Source organism: Leptosomus discolor, chromosome 6, assembly GCF_034619465.1.
Source record: "Leptosomus discolor isolate bLepDis1 chromosome 6, bLepDis1.hap2, whole genome shotgun sequence".
In the NCBI taxonomy this organism is placed as follows: Eukaryota; Metazoa; Chordata; class Aves; order Leptosomiformes; family Leptosomidae; genus Leptosomus; species Leptosomus discolor.
In genome coordinates this window covers 49,512,600-49,531,429 of record NC_141396.1, presented here as the reverse complement: position 1 = coordinate 49,531,429, position 18,830 = coordinate 49,512,600, and the positions used below count along the sequence as shown (strand labels likewise).

At 40.3% G+C, this 18,830-nt stretch overlaps 1 protein-coding gene across 2 annotated transcripts; it reads right to left on the bottom strand.

Moving 5' to 3' along the window:
• Nucleotides 1-3,513: 3,513 nt before the first annotated feature.
• Nucleotides 3,514-18,204, bottom strand: RAB18 (RAB18, member RAS oncogene family). 2 transcript variants are annotated; one of them, XM_009946518.2, is made up of 7 exons: nt 18,111-18,204; nt 15,387-15,442; nt 10,402-10,463; nt 8,329-8,401; nt 6,435-6,553; nt 6,291-6,357; nt 3,514-4,786 (listed from the first exon to the last, which is right to left on the bottom strand). In XM_009946518.2, the coding sequence occupies exons 1-7, from the start codon at nt 18,176-18,178 to the stop codon at nt 4,608-4,610; spliced, it is 624 nt and encodes a 207-aa protein (XP_009944820.2). In that variant the 5' UTR covers nt 18,179-18,204; the 3' UTR covers nt 3,514-4,607. The 2 variants fall into 2 exon arrangements, with proteins under 2 accessions (XP_009944820.2, XP_086322771.1); XM_086466645.1 differs by lacking the exons at nt 6,435-6,553; nt 8,329-8,401.
• Nucleotides 18,205-18,830: the final 626 nt, after the last annotated feature.

Sequence of the window (18,830 nt, the reverse complement as noted above, 5' to 3'; positions counted from 1 at the left end):
CAATATGAAGCATCAATATATATCATGTTTATATGTTGATTATATATTTTAATAAAGTATATTAATAAAAAGTTGCTAGTACATTAAATATGCTTACTATAATGTGTATTATATAATAATTGTATTTTATATTTTGTGTATATAATGTATTATACATTAAATGTATTATATATTATTAAAACTGCCTTCACAGTTTGGGCAGCTGCTACTGCTCTTCCCTGAACCCCAGTTTATGGCTTTGCTCCTAATCCTAAGCAGTGATAAGAAGCTCCAGATCAGCTATGTTAAAGAACAAGTTTGATGCCATCATGAACTTCTTGATAGCCACACTCTTCAGATCAGAAAGTCCAGCCTGACAAGCATTAAGAACTGGGAACCAAACACTCCTGTCAAAAAAATCCAACTGGACTTGTTCACATAACCAAGTAAATCCAGAGCTGATCATACACAGAAAACACCAGAAATGTTTCCTTCCAATCATGATTTGACACTTCTGTCTTAAGGCTTCTTCCGAGGTTTTTTTAAGTTTCTAAAATAAAGAATTAGAGCCCAGGAACTCTAGAAACTTCACTAGGAATTTTGCTATCATTGTACGTAAAATGTGCATAGATGCTAAAGAAATTAGTAGCATGAGGAAACAACTTTTCAGTAGTTAATCACCATGACCATTTTAACTCCAACAGAAAGGACTGGATGTTACTTAGGCACAAGGACAAAACTTCTTACTCCTGCATTAAAATCAGCCACAGAATGCAAGCACGCAGTGGTTTGGAAACACACCTTCACAGTTTTTTGCCAGCATAATCCTTCACCAGCTTTTAATTAAGGTGCCACAGGTACTCACGAGCTAGGTATGTGGAAACCTTACAAGACTTTGAACCATTTTAAAGGAGAGTTTCTCTCTTCTTTCCCAAAATCTAATGCTGTTGGGAAGTGACCAGGAAAAACACCTTGAAGGTGTCCTTGAAGGCGCCCTTGAAGGCTCAACTAGCTCTGAAAACCAGTCAGTGATCTACCTGGTAATATGAAAAAGCCCTGCTCGTACTAATGTTGCTTATTGACACCTTCATGAAGGACAGCAAGACACTGCAAACTACTACAGGAGCTTCCAACAAGATAGCACATACAGGCTGGCTGCAGCATCTTGAACATTTCTATCAATCCTCCAGCAGCTAAATAGCGGTAACACGTGCTGATCACAACACAGGCTGCCCAAGTTTTACAAGAGTTTGAAAAAATGCATCCAGTTCAGCCTTATGACATGGAATTATTACACTAAACTATGGGGCAAGATTAGAAGGATTATTGTAGTTCACGATGTATCAGGTTACTGGCCAAAAAGGGAACCAACAAAATTAAGCATACAGAGCGGTTACCACTGTGGTATGTGATGGCAGCAAGAACATCACTGTTTCCTGAAGTTCTGCCAAGGCTGATGAGGCAGTCACTGGTTTTGCTTGGGGACTTAACGAACTCACGTTTTCATTTTGTTAGGACTTACTTTGAGCCAGATGCTGATCTCATTATTGCAGTAGGAGAACAAGAAAAGCGATGCTGTACTTTGGATAAAAGCCCCAGTAGCAAGAATAAATAATAATAAAAAAAATATCTTGAAATCTCCACCAGAAGCCTGTCCCACCTCCCTTTTTAAACCAATGGAAGAAGAAATCTAAGACAAAACTGTAACACTTAATAATATCCTCAAGTGTAAGTTCAAGAAGATGCAACTGCTGTGCCATATTCCTCCAAGCTACTGTAAAGACCACAGAAAACCTCTGCCAGTCACCAGTACTTAAGTGCTAGTCAATATTAAAAATACTGACTACAGAGTAAATGAACTCGAAACAACTTCAGTTTTCACAGTCTTTCATATCATGTAAGATTTCTCCGTTATCTCATTCTGGTTTAGTATTTTCTTATAAAACTCTCTGCCATGGAAATGGGCACGCTGTCATTACGTGATGAAGAGCAAACAATAGCTATCGCCATTACCCCTCAGCTACCTACTGAGGTAGACCAAAGGATCTCTTGGGCATACTTCTGACTGCAACACTCAGTGTTCCACATAGACACAGGCTTAAACCAGGATCAAGCAGAAGTTACGGTACAGCTTGCAATAGCTTTAGATAGGCTTGCATTACAGCTGCAACAGTGAAAGTGCATTTGGAGATAATGGTGATACAATCCTGACCTCCAACAAGGGAGTAAAAACTTTCAAAGTATGGGAACAGATGGCAGCTCTCCTACACCCCCCACCGCCACCCCCCCAAAAAAAAGGAGATTGAAGAGAAAGGATTACAAAAATAATGTATCCAGTAAGAGTAATTGATGCTAAATTTGCTCTAACACATAAGGGAAGCACAGGAACCCACCCCTTCAGTACACAGCTTCTTGACAAGAGCACTGCAGAAAGGAGGCAAGACTCTAGGAAAGCCATTCCTCAGGGACAGTCAACCGTGCTTAAAAGATGAAGACTGAAAAGCTAGTTGCCAGTCAATTAGAAAACATCTGGTTTTTTTTAAAAAGTAAAAACCCGCTGTCTAACTGCTCTCAGTCTCGCTAAAACTGCCATTTCAGGATACTCCTTGCCCCAGAAAAGTTTTGCAGGGGAAGGAGGAGCAAACAACTTGATTTTTTGCAGAACGCCCGCTATTCAGCGTACCCTGCAGTTCCTCCCTTTGACCAGAGCTGTCTGCTCTGACAAAGACAGAATGGAAGGCGAATCCAGGTGCTGTGACAAAAGGACCTTTTGTGAGAAACCAAACTTTAAACCTTTTTTCAACATCAGGATGCACTCAGACTAGGGGGAAAATAGGTATGGAAATAAATTACAGGCACCTGCCAGCATTATGATACTTGCCCAATATTACTGAAATAACACTAAAATAATTTATTCAGAGTTTTAAAGCTCCTACAAGTTTCCTCTACTGCTAGGCCACAAAATCCAAAATCCTTTGACCTCAATGATAACAAACAAGATTTGCTCTGCCCACATTCTGCATGAAATGGTAACACAAATCTAGCATTTTAATGCAATATGTATGTATCTTTAATATTAATACATTTACATATTTAAATTATCCTACTGCATTAACAATACTATAGCTACAATAATTGGTAAAAACAACTAGCATGGTTAAGTCTTCAAACTTTGGTATTGTTTTCTAGCAAGTGTAAAACAATAGAAAACAAAGTTTCCTTGTGAAGAATAAAGTATATTTTAACAGAAGCAGCTAAGACCTGCTGCAAAATACAGATCACGTATGTTGACATTTAGACAAAACCCTGCAGTAATAAAAGGTACTACCGATCACTATATTTACAAGAAACAGCCCAATAGTTCAGTTACCAATTGCACTATAGTCACTATTTTAAAAAAAAAAACAAACACCACAACACAGCATCCTTGTCTTGTCCTACAGAAATAATTAGTCCTTGAGAAGTGACCTTGTTTTAACTGTATGTGCTAGAAAATATACAACTCTACAACAGCAAGAAGTTAGAAAAGTTGAATACTGTGGAAAAAAATTTATTAGTCTATACAAGTCTTCTGAAACAAACCATTGGCTTTGATACAGTAAATTCAAGTGAATACTCATGGCAATAGTGTTTTTCCATACAGAGATCAAGAAGCCATATAGCTTCCCATTTAGTGTCCGTGACAGGAAGTTTTTATTTCTGAACAAGTAGCCGCACAAAGCAGACATGTGATAGAGATCTTCACAGCCACAGTGAGCTACAGTTTGAGATAAACTTTATTACAAACGTTTAGGAAAATTAGGCATCCGTTCTGAAGTGTGGCAAATGGATTCACAATGAAAGAACAAAAATGTCATTCAGACCCCTTGCCAATAATGAAGACTTTCTACAGCAAGTCTAGAGTAGACTGCATCATAAAAACCTAGAGTGCAAGAGTACCACAAATTTAGTATATAAATATCACAGAATTAAAACTCCAGTTAAGCCATCAACTGAAGTGATGATTAAAAAGAAAAAAGGGCAACCCCCAGCTTTGCAAAGGAAGCTTTCAAAGCATCTCTTCAAGAAGGTGCTGATACCAACTATGGCCAGTGTCAATTTGTATTTTAGACAGCTCTGCTGAAAGACAAAAATTGAGCAGATTTGTCTAAGAACTGGATAATCTTACTGGTTTTAATACCATAAAAAAAAGCATTTACTAGAAGAGATGAAATGCAACATTTATAGCTCACACTGTTTTCAAGATCTGTGCACACTATAGTTCTATAATTTCAGGAGTATTTAAAAATAAGACAAAGAGCAGACAATGCAGTAAAATGTGTTTCTATTAGAAGGATTTGTTTAGAATAGCTACATGATAAATGTATAGTCATAAAACTTGTAGTGCGTTTGTTCTTGCACATTATTTATGCTACTTATAAAAACCTGAAGATTGCAAACTGGGCATGCTTACCATAACATTTTCAAACTGGGAAAGCTGCAGAACATTTCTCCTACAAGTGTTCACTGCCATGATACAAAACAAATATGTGCAAACTGCAAGGTCCCTAAAAATAGCATTTAATGAATTTATGTACCGAAAGATGTCACTATCTGTTTAAATAAGCAAAGAATAAGCTTCCCAAAGTTTATAACATAGAACAATATCCACCACATGTTCCTCCTCCTCCATATCCTTCTTCCTTGTTTGATAACTTTACACCTCTGTTTTGGCTCTCACTCTCCCACAGTCCAGGAGTCTGAATGATTTTTTCAACAAGTTCTTCAAAGGCACACTGTACACCATCGCATGTTTTTGCACTTGCCTCTGGAGAAGGGATGCAAAAAGTCAAGCGTTAGCATAGCTTTCAGCAATTTGTTCAGTATTTCTCTTTCAGTTAAGTCTCAACCTACGACCTACACTTATAGCTTCTACAATATATTCTAGAACAACATAGCAGGTATGCAGGTTTCTGTCACCACGTAAGGCAGCACCTGAAAAGACTCTAACAGAAAGGCTTGCAAGTTGAATGTCACTAGAATATATGGAGACGACTACAGCTTCATTTTATTTTTCTGTGGAAAGCACTTCAGTAAGAGGGAAGAAGGGTTCTACTAACTTAAGATTTCTGATAAACCTGGTTCTGTTCCATATTTCAGTTCTGCACATTTGTCAGAACTGCAGTACCACCCCACCTTAAGAAGCAAGGACCCGTACTGTAGGAGTCTGGGTCAGCCTCCACAATACAACTCATCTGATAAGAAGCAGTAAGGGATCTCATTTCTTCTGCAGTTAGCAGAATTCTAGGTAAGTTCACTCAGGAGCTTACTTTGGCTAAGCCCAAGAAATTTGCTCACAGGGTGTATTATCACAGTAACAGATACCGTCTAGAACTGTTCAGCCCTGCCAGGGCTTGCCCTTTCTTCTACACAGCCATGCAGATACTTTGCGTATGTAGCATGCAGATCCATATATATTTAGTTATAATTTCATTTTCATGTTTCTTTTCATCTTCCATACACTTAACAGCTTGTGCCTCAACTTTGAACTTTTATTTCCACATCTGACACTGTAGCCAAAAAGAAACACAGCTAGGTACTAGGCAAAGATATGTCATTAGTCAGAGAGAGATGACGAGCCTAAGTCTAAGCACAGGACATGTTAGTGAACTGCTTTGCTATTTGAGTCATCCTATAAAGTAACCCCTGATGATCCTTAAATGAAACATGTAATAAACTTACACATAAAGAATCACTTCACCCACTTCGTTATCACTACAAGACTTTGCCTACAAGAGCCATCTCATTTTGCAGTAAGACGAGACCAACATACTTGCTCCAGTCATGATTACGTGGTTATTCAATCCCATTCACCATTTATACGTTAATTATATTCCTACCTATTTTTACATCCCAGTTCTAATACAGACTTCTGTCAAGTACCAGCTCTTTTGCCATACTGAAAGCTGGCCACTAGTACCAGTTTTACCTCTTTCATTTTGCTTCTGTTATTAATTTAGCAAGTTGGCTGGGAAAAGAAATCAGACAAAACCCCAAACCTAAACCGGTTTCGTCAGACTACAGTAGAGCCTCTATTCCGCCCTTAATCCTTATGAATTTCAGTACACTCATCCACAGTCAGACTAGGTATCTGGACATATTTAGGGACAATTTTTAAAAAAATGGGAATACCCATTATCTTTGTACCTACTGCAGCTGAGAAATACCATTAACTGGATTGTACACGTAAGGACTATCAGTCCTACAGAAGTGGTACTTTTCATTATGTAACAAAAACCAAGTAAGACCCCCTGCAAACATCTACAACATACCTATGAACAACATGGAATGTTTTCTTGCAAATTTGAGACCTTCATTTCTGTCAACTTCACGGTTTTCCTATAATAAGACATACCATTAATATTCATTATTAACAAAATACACCAGATTACTCACTGCAGTTGAATTCAGTTTACCTTATCGATCTTGTTTCCAACTAGCATTTTCACTATGTCATTCCTTGTGCAGTATGTTTCCAGTTCATTTAACCAGTTATCCAGCTTGACAAAAGTATCTCTTCTCGTGACATCATAAACTGAAAGATATTAGCAATATTATTTTCACAATATTTATCCAAGAAATACAGCTTACATTACAAAAGGAGCAAAAATTATGGCTTTTTGAATTAGAAAACTGAAGAAGTCACAAATATTCCAATTTACTTACCACAGCGAGACAATCATTGGTAAAAACCAGCTCAAATCACTGATGATACTAATGCAGAGCAAGTTAAGATTCAGTCACCTACTCTTCTCAGACTAATTTATCATCGAGAAATCCTAGCTTACAGGCTAGAGACTATCATTCTGCAAAGAACTCTACAACCAGACCTGTTGTAGGATACTTAACATCACTACATAGAAGATATGCAAAGAGGATGGCATGACCTTCTGTACTGTTAGTGATAATTAAGACTTAACATCACTATGCTACTGATTTAGCTAAAAAAGTAAACTGATCAGCAAATCCTCACAAATACCAGTGAACTACTGAATTTTAAGCATTTTAGTGTTTCAAACTATTTAGCATTTGTGTGGAATAGAAGTAGTAAGCCACACTAGAAGCAGAAAGGGCAGACAAAAGCAGACTTTGTTAAACTAAAATCCACTATCCAACAACTATCTATCTAATAGCTACCATTTCAAGCTATGAAAGTATTTTTTCGGTCATTCTCATATCCCATGTGCAGACAAGTATAAACAGTTGATTTCAATCAAATCCATAGCTTGGCTTGCATGAACAACCTTAATTTTAGGAAGTCATTTAACAGAGAAATAGTCAGGAGAAGATTATTAAACAAAATGGGAGTGCAAATCTCAACAACAGAACTTTCTAGCTCCCAAACAGTGTTTGCTTACTTTTTCAGCTTCGAACAGTAAGTGGCAGGTTCAGTGCCAGCAACTAAGTGCCCTGACAAGACATGCCTTGACAGCGTCTCCCCATAGCAGGAAGATAACGCAACTCAGACTTGGGAAACAGCACATACAACCCAAAACCTACCAGCAAGTCTCATGACAGAGGTTATTCCAGGTTAAACAATTTAACTGGAACAATATTTTAGCAAGAATCTCTCAAGTCAGAAGGAACTTCAAAACAAACAAACAAAACAAACTTACTCCCCTGCCCTTACTTTAGTTAGCTCCTCACTTCTAGCAGTGGAGAAGCAGAACTGCAGAGCTCAGTGCGTAGTTAACAGGTTTCGATACAGGAAACAAAGGCAAGAGAGACTTCCCTGTGAAATTGCAATTATGGGTTTCGGCCTGTGTTTCTCCCACACAGACTGATGCTTTTTATGCTCCCAGCTCGTCTTTTCTAAGTGATTCTGTGTAACATCCCATCAGTATGGAGATGCAAAGAGCAAAAAATTCCAGCCACAGTATTTGAATCACTTTCGTGATGAAAAAAGAACACAAGAGAAGAAAAAAAAAAAAGCTGTATACCTACTGATACAGGAAGAATACAATGAGAAGAAAAAAATCTTTTTTTTTTTTCCCCCCCTCTGGCCTTAGTAAGCACAGGCAAAAAAAAACAAAAGTAGTAAGAGGCAAATTCCTAGCAGCACAGGGACAGCTCCAAGTTATCCCTTCAAATAGCAGTAGCTTTTAATCTCATGCAAAAATTAGTGGTTCTCAGGCTGGTGAGACCGACGACATGGGAAAGAGGTCAGACATCAAATCTAAGTTGTTCAACACAGATACAACAATATTTAATATCAATTAGATATTACAGAAAGGTTATATAAGTTTGTGTAATTCCAATGCATGAGAAAACCACAAACCTCTTCAAAATAGCATGCAAAGCTATACTTACCTAGGATGACACCTTGTGCACCTCTGTAGTAACTGGGTGTTAATGTTCTGAACCGCTCCTGACCTGCAGTATCCTAAAAACCCATTCAGAAAGTTCCATTATTCAGAATTTGAGCAGAATCTAGTTTAGCTAGCAGGTATTCTGCTTCTAATGAACACACAAACCAAAATTCATAGTATATTCAACTACCAGATTAACTGACTTTATACCCTCCCCTGCTATTTTGCTGCACACTATCTTTGAGATTTTACATCAGCTGACCTGGGAAACCTTTAAACTGTTAGGTGTACTGAATAACCGGACTATATAAACAATAAGACAGCCATTTCTGCAGAAGGATTTGTTCTGCAGCTAGTATGGCAACAACCAGCAAGAAAGAAGCACAGCTGCAGTACTAACTAAGATTTTGTAACGAGCATCAAAACCCATGGCAACAAAACTAGTTCCCTCTATTCAGTCACCCCGGTCCAACTAAATTTGATTCAGTGCCAGGACAAATGCATTTAACATGCTATTTCTGCATCTGCTCTGTCATTAAGTCAGAATTTTTTCTGGTTTTAAGTAAAGTTGAATTTACATCCTCAAATTTAAAGTGTCAACAGGTCTGCAAAAAAACAAATATCAAAATGCTGTTTTCTAACGAGAGATTAAGTTATAGTGCACACTCATTGCAGACTTGATGCACAGAAGATTTAAATAACTTCATCCAAGTTACCCCAGGTTAGAAGTGACACATGAAACACTGTGGATTCAAAATGGTTCCCTGCCAGAGAACCTGAATAACTGAACTGGACTTCCAACATTCTACAAGTTGCTCAGTCAATCTCATACATCTCAAACTGGTTTTGTCATGAAACACCTTTATAAGCTTCTTTTTTTCCCCAGTTTACTTCAGAATTATTTCTTCATATTTACCAATATGAAAGAATATAAACCCTAAATTAGTCCTATGTAACATTTTCCAACCCATGATCACTCAACATTCTGCTATCAGCCTGGTTTTCCTCCTTACATGTCTATTTGTCTGTCAAATTGTTGCAGTCATTTTCCTTGTCAAACCCTTTTTTTTTTTTTTTCTTTTTTTAGGGATGATTACTCTTGTCACACTAAGACATAAGTCCTGTTTGTTAGTCTAGATATTAAACACCCTCAAAGCCACAGAAGTATTGCAATATATATTTCACATTCCACTACTACTTCCCAAGGAAGTAAAGGTCAGGTATCTTGCTTATATGAGAAACAAGGTTTTCTTCTTGCTTGCTACAAGAAGTCACAACCGGGTCTAAATACTCAAAAGGTGCTTCAAGTCACACAAGTGTGGAGGCTGGTTTGCAGAATGGAGAATGTTTTAAAAAAAGCTTGGAAGCACTTTCTTCACTTGCCATGCATTTAGAAGTTCTACTTTTAACTAGAGTAGATGTTGAACATCCTACAGCTAAGATTACAAACGCTGCCTGTCCCTCTTTCAGCTGCATCTGCTACAAATAACCCTGACCTTGAGCCTATGAAAGTCTTTGTACAAGGGCTACTAAGTTTTCAGGCTAAAAATTGCTTTAACAAGGCAACGTTTGAGCATAAATGGAGCATGCAACAGTAATTCTTAACCTATTATCACACTACTAAATTTTGCCTAAAACATTTAAGAAGTGTACCCTTTTAAAACCTGACAAGTACAGACAAGAACAATGTATACAGGGAAGTCTCAGATTAGTGAGGGCTAACTCTTTAGAAATTAAACAATAAATTACTCATTAAAAAAACATCTAGGAATGGCCACACTCACTGTTTTAAAATCCAATTGATTCAGTACCATTTTATTCCTCCTTTTCTCTACTCTTACTCCAACCAGACCTGGAATCAGTGCTGCAGAAGCAGCTCACGGGTAATAGTCTTGCCCCATTAGCCAGCTGTCCCACAGCTCATCCACCTTCTAAATAGTTCAGTATTAGCTTCCCACTCCTCCAAATCACTGCCTTGTTAAACAGAAAAGGATTCTATACAAACAGCACATTACACAAGCCACCACTACTCCTAAAGCAAAGCAATACATTTAAGAACTTAGGAGCGACTTACCCATATTGCCAGTTTAGCTTTGTTTCCATCAACTGAAATAGTTTTTACCTTGAAGTCCACACCTAGAGGAGGAAAAGTATTTTAGAGTTTTTCAAACATACTACAGCTATTTTTGTATGAGAAAGTAAAGAGAAAAGGAAAAACAAAATTCAACTCACAAAACAAGCTATGTTTTGACAGAAGCAGAAAGAGTAAGTTTCATTAGCTATTCATGAACTTGCTCATAACTCAAGGTTTTGTTGCTGACAGGCTTTTGCAAAAGCCTAATGGCTTTTTAAGCCATTGGCTCAAAAGATTTTATGGAAGTAAGGCAAATACTACACTTCCTTTATCAAAGCACATATTCCAGTACAAATATTCAAGTTTATAATTCAAATGGATTAACTTTCTGTTCATTACTCATACATGTCTTCTCCTTGAGTACATCCATGGTCTTTAGGAACAACAGACTTTCAAAATACAGAAGGAAATTGCATTCAGACAACTATTTGCTCTGGTTCCCCATCTCAATCAATCTGACCAAGTCCCATAAAGGCAATCACATGGAAGTAAACAGATACAGACAGAGGCTCATCTACTACATGATTGCTATCCTGTGAGAAACAACATTAGACGACAGTAATTGCTCTAACAAACATGTCAGATAAGCTTCAGATTATTTGAACACACAGTATATCTCTTACGGGGATTCCAGCAACATCAGGGACTCACCGATACCATGCTCAGCGACCAAGAAAAAAAAAAAAAAACAAACAAAAAACCAGACAACACAGTAACAGTTCGGCTGTTGGTAAGTCATCTACTTCAACTTCCAGCAACTCTTCTCCCCCCTCTCTTTTTTTTCTCTTTTAAATACATAGGAATTAGCAGCCTATCACTTGCCCAAAGGCAAACTCAAGCCAAGGAGGACAAGATGTTAATGACTGTACAAATGTAAGAGAGCAACATACAGCAGTTTGAGAGTATACAGTACAGTTATGACCCATTTTGCTGTAATTTACTCCTTGGGTTACCAGTACCAAGTAACTGGAAGTACATTTCAATTATTTTGGAGCGACTCTCACTCCCCACCAGGCAGCAGCCCTGAAATGAAGTAGTACTGTGGAGCTTTGATACCTTTATACAAACAGCAAATTTTTTGCACTTTGATTTAAAATGGTAGTCATCATACTTGCTACAAGAATTTGTTTTAACTGTTCTAACACAAAATGTTTAAGCAGGGCCTCATGATGTGCTGCACTTGTATTCCCAAAGCCACACAGATGACAAACAAGTGCAAACAGCTGCCAAAATACGTTCAACTTACAAAGTAAGTCACAGAGGGTATATCGGATATTTAAGAAACCGCACATTGCAAACAGATTTACGACTTCACTGCAACTGAGGTTTAAAAGAGCTTTACGTTAAAAGAACACACACAATTTTCATTCCACTGTTTCACAGATTTCAGCTCACTAGTGTCCCCTAAGCATCGAGTGATTTTTCGGACTACATTCTGCACTGGAAGAAGCCCATACTCTATATTTCAAGCAAAATTTTGCTAAAGTACATTAACTTTTGCAGTAACCGAACAGAACTCCATTTTTTTTCAGGGACGAAGACTCTTAATCCCTAACTTGGCAGTATTACAATGCTCCATGCCACGTGCAAGGATGGTAGATTATTCTAGAGTTATGTTCACAGAAAGGAACAGTCACTATTAACTTTGTTTTAAACACCAGGTCTTAGACGTTTAGCTGGTTCATAGAGGACTGCTGCACTAGCAATTTGACTCAAATTGATCCTACAGAACATTCTGTCCCACCAATTTTTCAGCACTCACCAGTAACTTCTACACTAACAGAATCTCTTCTCCCACTGTAACTGCGTATTTCTTTCCCTAAACTACAAAAATCACCATGGGTCAGCCAGGATGTCCAACAGCTCACAGCGCATTCTTTCATCCATTAGTCCAACATCAAAACCTGTAACTGTAGACACAGTTGGACAGCTCATGAGTTGGAGGACTCCAAGTGCAGGAAGGCTAAAAAGTCAAGATACCAGATCTGTGCAATACATCACTTATGAAATAGGGATTGCACTGAACACTTATCTACAATCTCCCATACAAAGAGCAAGCAGTAAGGACAGCAGAAAATACTTCTGTATACATAGTCTGATAAGATCCATGTGATGAAGCCCAGTGAGCACGTCAGCCTCAGGAAAATGCAAGGAGGACTTGCAATCTGCTAGGTTGAATAAAACACGGTTAAATCAACTGAAGCTACTGAATGCAAAATATTTGCCCAAGGCATATTCTTCTGAGAGTATCACAGGATTTTTACAAAATGCTGAAGAAAACACACCCATAAAGCAACAGTTTAGTTTCATTTAAATTGCACCCAGTAGGTTTGTGCAAACTACAAAGATAAGGTACAGGTCATTGCAACGGACCAGTTGTGCTGCAGCCAAGGCTTTCCCCAGTGCTGCAGTTTTGTGTGCAGTCATTGTTTGTTTTGTTGCTTTGTTTTTCTCTAAACATACCACATGTTATCTCTTCACTTTCTCATCCAAATAAACAAATATAGTCACTTTAAGCAGTGCTGCTGTCAGTATGTAGATGACGTTGAAAGGCAACATTCTTTGTGGTCAATCCATTTGCTTTGGAAAAGTGCCATACGCTGCAATCTCAACAGGAAAGCCTCAAAATTATCTAAAAACCTCTTCCATCCCCAAACTGAAAATGAAGTAAGTGTTTAATCTGTACAAAAAGAAATCCAGGATGAGATTCACAAAGTGTTTTGGCATTTCACCATCTTGTGAGTACCTGAATTTGGCATCTAGGATCTGTCTTCATGCAGCAGGAAACAGTTATCTCTAAGAACTCACTCCAAGTACATTATCTATATGAACAACAAATCCTGCCCTGAATTTAAAGCTTGCACGTTGCTTCTCAGCAATACATTCACCAGAAAAATGGCACTGCCACAGCCTAGTAGTTTTAAAAAAAGGAAACAAGAAAACAAATAAGAACAACCCAAATTCTGTTCCCTCTCTAGTTAAGTGGGAGAAAAAAGAAAATAAGAAAAGAATCTGTTATCCCATGAGTGCTCCACACACCAGATTACAGGACTTCCAGTTGGGGTCACAGTAGCTCTACTGCACAACACTACTACAAACATCAGCTAAAGGGGCTTAAAACTTAGGGCAATCTAGGCCACAATTTGCTCAGTCTCTAGAAACTTCTCTTCCTGCCAAAGGATCACGTTCATTCCAGATTAGTATATTTGTTTCAGATCTCAAACTCTATGTGAAGTAACACTCACATTGAGTACTCTTCCTCCTTTTCCACATCAGAAACAGAGCAGGGTAGGACCTGCAAGTAGTAAACCTGGAGTTGCTGCTATTTAACAGCAAACAATTAGCTACTACACACACTGTTGTGAATTTTGACAAATCCCAAACAGCAAGAATTACTTCAGGAAACAATTCCTTCGTTTCTCAAATAGTGCACTGATGTCAGGTTTTGACATTGGTAAAGAGTATTATATATGAACAACAGAATGAAAAAACACCCCAATTAAGAAAAAACCCACAAAAAAAACAATAAAAATGCCCACACTGAGACCAAACTAGCCTACTGGCATCCAAAACACCATGAAAGTTGAAGCAGCTATTCTGCACTGACTTCCTGGCCCACATGGCCGACATACCAAGAAAGTAACATGATTTGAAGTATACAGTGCCCAAACTATTTAGGTTAGAACCTGACACAAGAGTGTCATCATGTGTCACCACCTGGTCCGTTCCATTCCTGTTTCCTTCCACCCTATCCTCCCTCATGAACTGAGGTAGGGCTACCTGCAGAAGTGCATTTCTTACGAGTAATGAAACGAACAAATATAGGCCATGTTCCTCCCCTTGGTTGCTCAGTGCTTTATATGAAACAGTACTCCTGTATCTTATTAAAATTAATGAAAAACAGATCAATTTATATATTTCTTAACCAATCAGAAAGAGCTGCCTTTGTTTACCAACAGCCAAACTCAAAGAAAACATCTGATACAAGTCCTTAGCCAGAAACCTTCCTACAGAGAAAAAAAAATGCAAATTGAAATGTTGCGTGGAAAAGTCATCTCTATTTTCCATTACTTCAGTTATTAATCTGGCACAGAGCTGCATCGCATTCTTGGAAGTTTCATTTTCCTTCCTTTGACAGATATCTACATGGTATATCCTGCATTCTGGGTCACGCTCCTCCAGCACGACTGACTTCACTGTTGGTAGGCATCATACCAACACAGCAATGATGCATCACTGCCTTACTCCCAGCACCTCTAGATTCTTGTTGCTCCTCCATTTTTTCAAAAGTCTAGCTGCCAAGAAACTGATAACTAAGGAGAAGAGAAAAAGTCACATCGTCATTTCCTCCCTGTAGATGAAAAGCAGAAGCCACACAGAGCCCAGTACACTCTATTACTGTCAGGAGCTGCAAGAGCTAACACCCTCTACTAAAGGGAGTCTTAAGTCTTCTCAAGATAGTTACCAAGCATCATATTATGTAGAACATAAGTTCTGGACAGCAGTATTACTATTCAAACAACTTGATAGCTATCTTGCACAGGTAAACCAGTAGGGGACATAACAGTAGCTCTTACACTCCATTTTACCCTGAAATGCTGGCAAACAGTGAACTGCAGGTTGTTCCAGTAGGGCTTTTCACTCCCCATACCCATGACTTCCAACTTCATGGTGAAGGGTGACATTTATACCCATTTTCCTAGCCAAGGACACATTTTTGCATATAAAGGAGACAACTACAGGCCAGTGCAGTCAATGCTCTACACCAATGAGCACTGCATGCTAAAACTGTGTCAAATCATCCTTTCCTCACAGATAAGCAGACGTGTCTGAACTTCACTACTGGTTAGGCAAGTCTGATCATACTACAATTTTGTACTGAAGTTGGTCTAAATTTTTCTAAGGTAGCGTCAGCACACACTTACCAATTGTTGCTGCAAGTTCTGGGTCGAACGTATCATCTGTGAACCGCAGCAGAAGGCTGATGGGGACAGAAGAAAAGTAAGAGTTACTATTATTGCAGGATACCCATAGCTTGCTGGAGGCCTGTAAATTACAAGTCTGAAAGTAACAGCAAGATCACATAGCTAAATAACATCTCATTTTTCCATAATTTCTCTCTCACCAAAAAAAAAAAACCCACAACCCAAACAAAAAGAATGCAGCAGACACGCTCTGCTAGAAAAGCCCAGGCCTCTTCTCTGCATCCATTACCAAGTACGTCTCTTTGAAAACGAAGTACCACACAAGTTGTCAAATCAGTTGCCTGAACAGTCGCATGGCCTCCTCAAAGTTCTACTTCTATCTTATTCTACTTTTGTTCTTCCAGAATTCAGTACAAAAGTAAGATTTGGCTTTTTGGTTTAAGATTGCCTCACACAGTATTTCTGCAAGCTTAAGAAGAAAATTCCAAGGCAGCTTTTCACCCCAGAAGTAATTCCTTGAACTGAGCACACAGCAGAACAGTAAGGACTGCACCCATCAGAAATAAAGACACAGAAGTTTGAGTGTAAATTAGCTCGCTATTGCTTTACAGTTTTGTATCTTTTTGTATATACGGATTTTCACACATATTTCCCCCATCCTGTTGGATACATTTGCTACCAGTAGAACAGCTACAGCTAAGATACACCAGCACATCACACTGTAGCAGTAGGGTCCCTTGAAGAAGTGCCCATAATGCCACTACACTTGTGCCAAATGTATGCATTTTGGAAGAAACAAAGATTCTCAGTATACAGTTTTTAAAATCACCAGTCTCACGCATCTGTGGCAAGTGTTTATTACCATGTGGCAGGCAGTTGTTTGCTATGACTGATAGCTTCTATTCACTTCCAGGCTAAAGAAACAAAACAAAAAACAAAGCCCTATTTATTTTTTGGTTGCCCCCCCCCCCCCCCCCCCCCCCCGGTTTTTTTCCTCCCCTCTTTTTTTTTTTGCATGCGAATTTAGCAGCCAAGTCTTTTTTAGCATTTGGACACAGTCCTGCACTGACAGAAAAGTGACTACTGAAGTTCCTTCACTTCAGTAAGGCTGGGTGACCACTGAGAAGTTAACCATAGACCAACCTTTTCCTCATGCCCTTTACTCCAGAACCCCAAAACCAAATGGTAGCTTTATTTACCACAGAATAATTAAAATTAAAAAAAAAATTGTCAGCACACCATTTTTTACTTTTACCTTCAGACAGTTGTACCAGGATCCTACTTAAAAGCAGCTAGTTTTAGTTACAACCAAAACTGGTCTGACTCAAAACAGGCAAAAAAATGGAACCCTCATACTGCCACCAGAATAAACACATCAGTTTACAAGTCTTGAGTGCTAAGCCCAGCCAACTTCTACTTTCCCCACCTTTCTTTCATATGCAGATATTCTCTTCTACAAAGTACAGCACACTCACAGGGACCAGGTTTAAGAAGTCAGGACTCCAACCACGTACTCCACCATGCTAATACAAGTTTAACATCTAACCTTTCCTATTCAAGCAATAGGAAAGTGACACAAATTCAGGAATAGTTCAATATTAAATTTCTGTACCTGAACAACTTTAGTGTTATTTTAGCAATTTTATTTTCTCCACATAAAGTCTCTTTGAACAACTTTTCTGATGTGAAGAAATAAGCACATAAGTAGGTATACAAAAACACTGTGCACACCATCTGTCTCACCAAAAATTCTTACGTACGGCCACATATAAAAGACGTGACCTCAACTAAAATAAATTTGCTCAGATCATGTCTGTCACCAGAGTCCTACTGTACTAGATTATCAATTCAGTAGCTAACTCAAAGGAGTGACTGACAGATTTTTAACAAATATGGTTTTTCTCATTAGCAACTTATGTTATTTAGGGTCACAGCAGAAGACTTGGATTACTGCCATAAAAACATCAAATCTAACACAACTAGTGTGGTAGTTTCCCAGATGTCCTCCTGCATTTATATCCCACTTCCTTTATTAAGATCTACTGCACTAACAAAAAAAAAGTTAAAGAAAGAAGTACTAAAAGAGAAAAAAGGTAGCTTAGACAAAAGCCATGAAAGGGCCAGGGGATGGGGGGGCGGGGGGAGGTGTCAGTCTTGAGTACAGGAGTATAATCGGTCAGCAGAAAAAACAGTGGTAGAGCTACTTCACTGTCTACCTTATATACCCTGTCATTCCCCCCTACACCCGAATGCTGGGTCATTTGTCAATCTATATGTACGTACTATGGGCCAGATTAACCCCAAAGTGCTATGAAGCTGTACAAGCACACTTATCTTCATACGACATAAGGCTGCATAGGACACAGGGAGGCCCAGACTCCCCTGGCCAGGCCGGCAGAGCTCTGCTCCGTCTCAGTTTCCAACTGGGTCAGGCAGACACCGGCTCTCCCCTCCCCGCCGCGGCGCCGGCGGCTGGGGGGCGGCTGCGGAAGAGGCAGGCAGCCCGAGCAGGGGCAGCCTCTCGCCTGCAGGAGAGCTTGCCAAGAAGGGGCGAGGAAGCTCCCCCGCGGGGCCTAGCCCTCCTTGGCGCAGGCCGCGCCCAGGCCTGACGGCCGCCAAGGCACAGGTGGGGTTGTCCAACGCGGCGCCGCGGGGGACTAGGCCGGGCCCGACCAGTGCCTCACATCGTGGCTTGAGAGGCTAGGGAGGCGGGCGCCCCCTCACCTGGACTTGCCGACGCCGCTTTCGCCGATGATGAGGATCTTCAGGGTAGTCAGCACGTCCTCGTCCATCCCGTCACCGCGCCCGGCCCGGCCCTGCCCAGCCCAGCCCAGCCCGACCCCGAGCCCGACCCCGATCGACGCTCCCTGCGCAGCTGCGGCCGCACCGCCTGCGCCTGCGCGACCGGCCACCCCTTTTCACTCGCCCCCTCGCCTCCTGCCCCGCGCATGCGCCTCAGGAGCCTCAGGTGTGCCAGCGGCGGGGTGAGAGGGAGAAAAACACCACCGCCCCTGCGAGTGGCGCATGCGCAGAGGGATGGGAGCGGAACTGCTCGGCGCTTGTTTACGGAGGGCGGGGAAGGGTCCGCTTATGGTGTCAGTGGGCGCGTGCGCACTGGGGGCGGTGTGTGTGTGGGCGCCTGCGCGGCAGGGCACGGGCTGAGGGCCGCGGGCTGAGGGGAGCCGGCTCCGCCGAGGCGAGGTCCGGTCCTTGCCAGGCCTCGGGGGAGTGGGGGCTGCTCTTGGGTTTTCAGTTTTGGTTGGCGTCAGGAACCGGGGTCGGCGGAGAAAAGAAACCGGCTGACACGGCAGAGGGGAAGGAGAAGGCTTCAGCCGCGCACGGGTAGCTAGCCAGCTCCCTGTGCTGAAGCAGAGCGAGCGGCCACCTCTCGAGGTGAAGAACAGCTAGTCAGGAACCCACCGCCAAAAAAATGCGCTCGTTTGA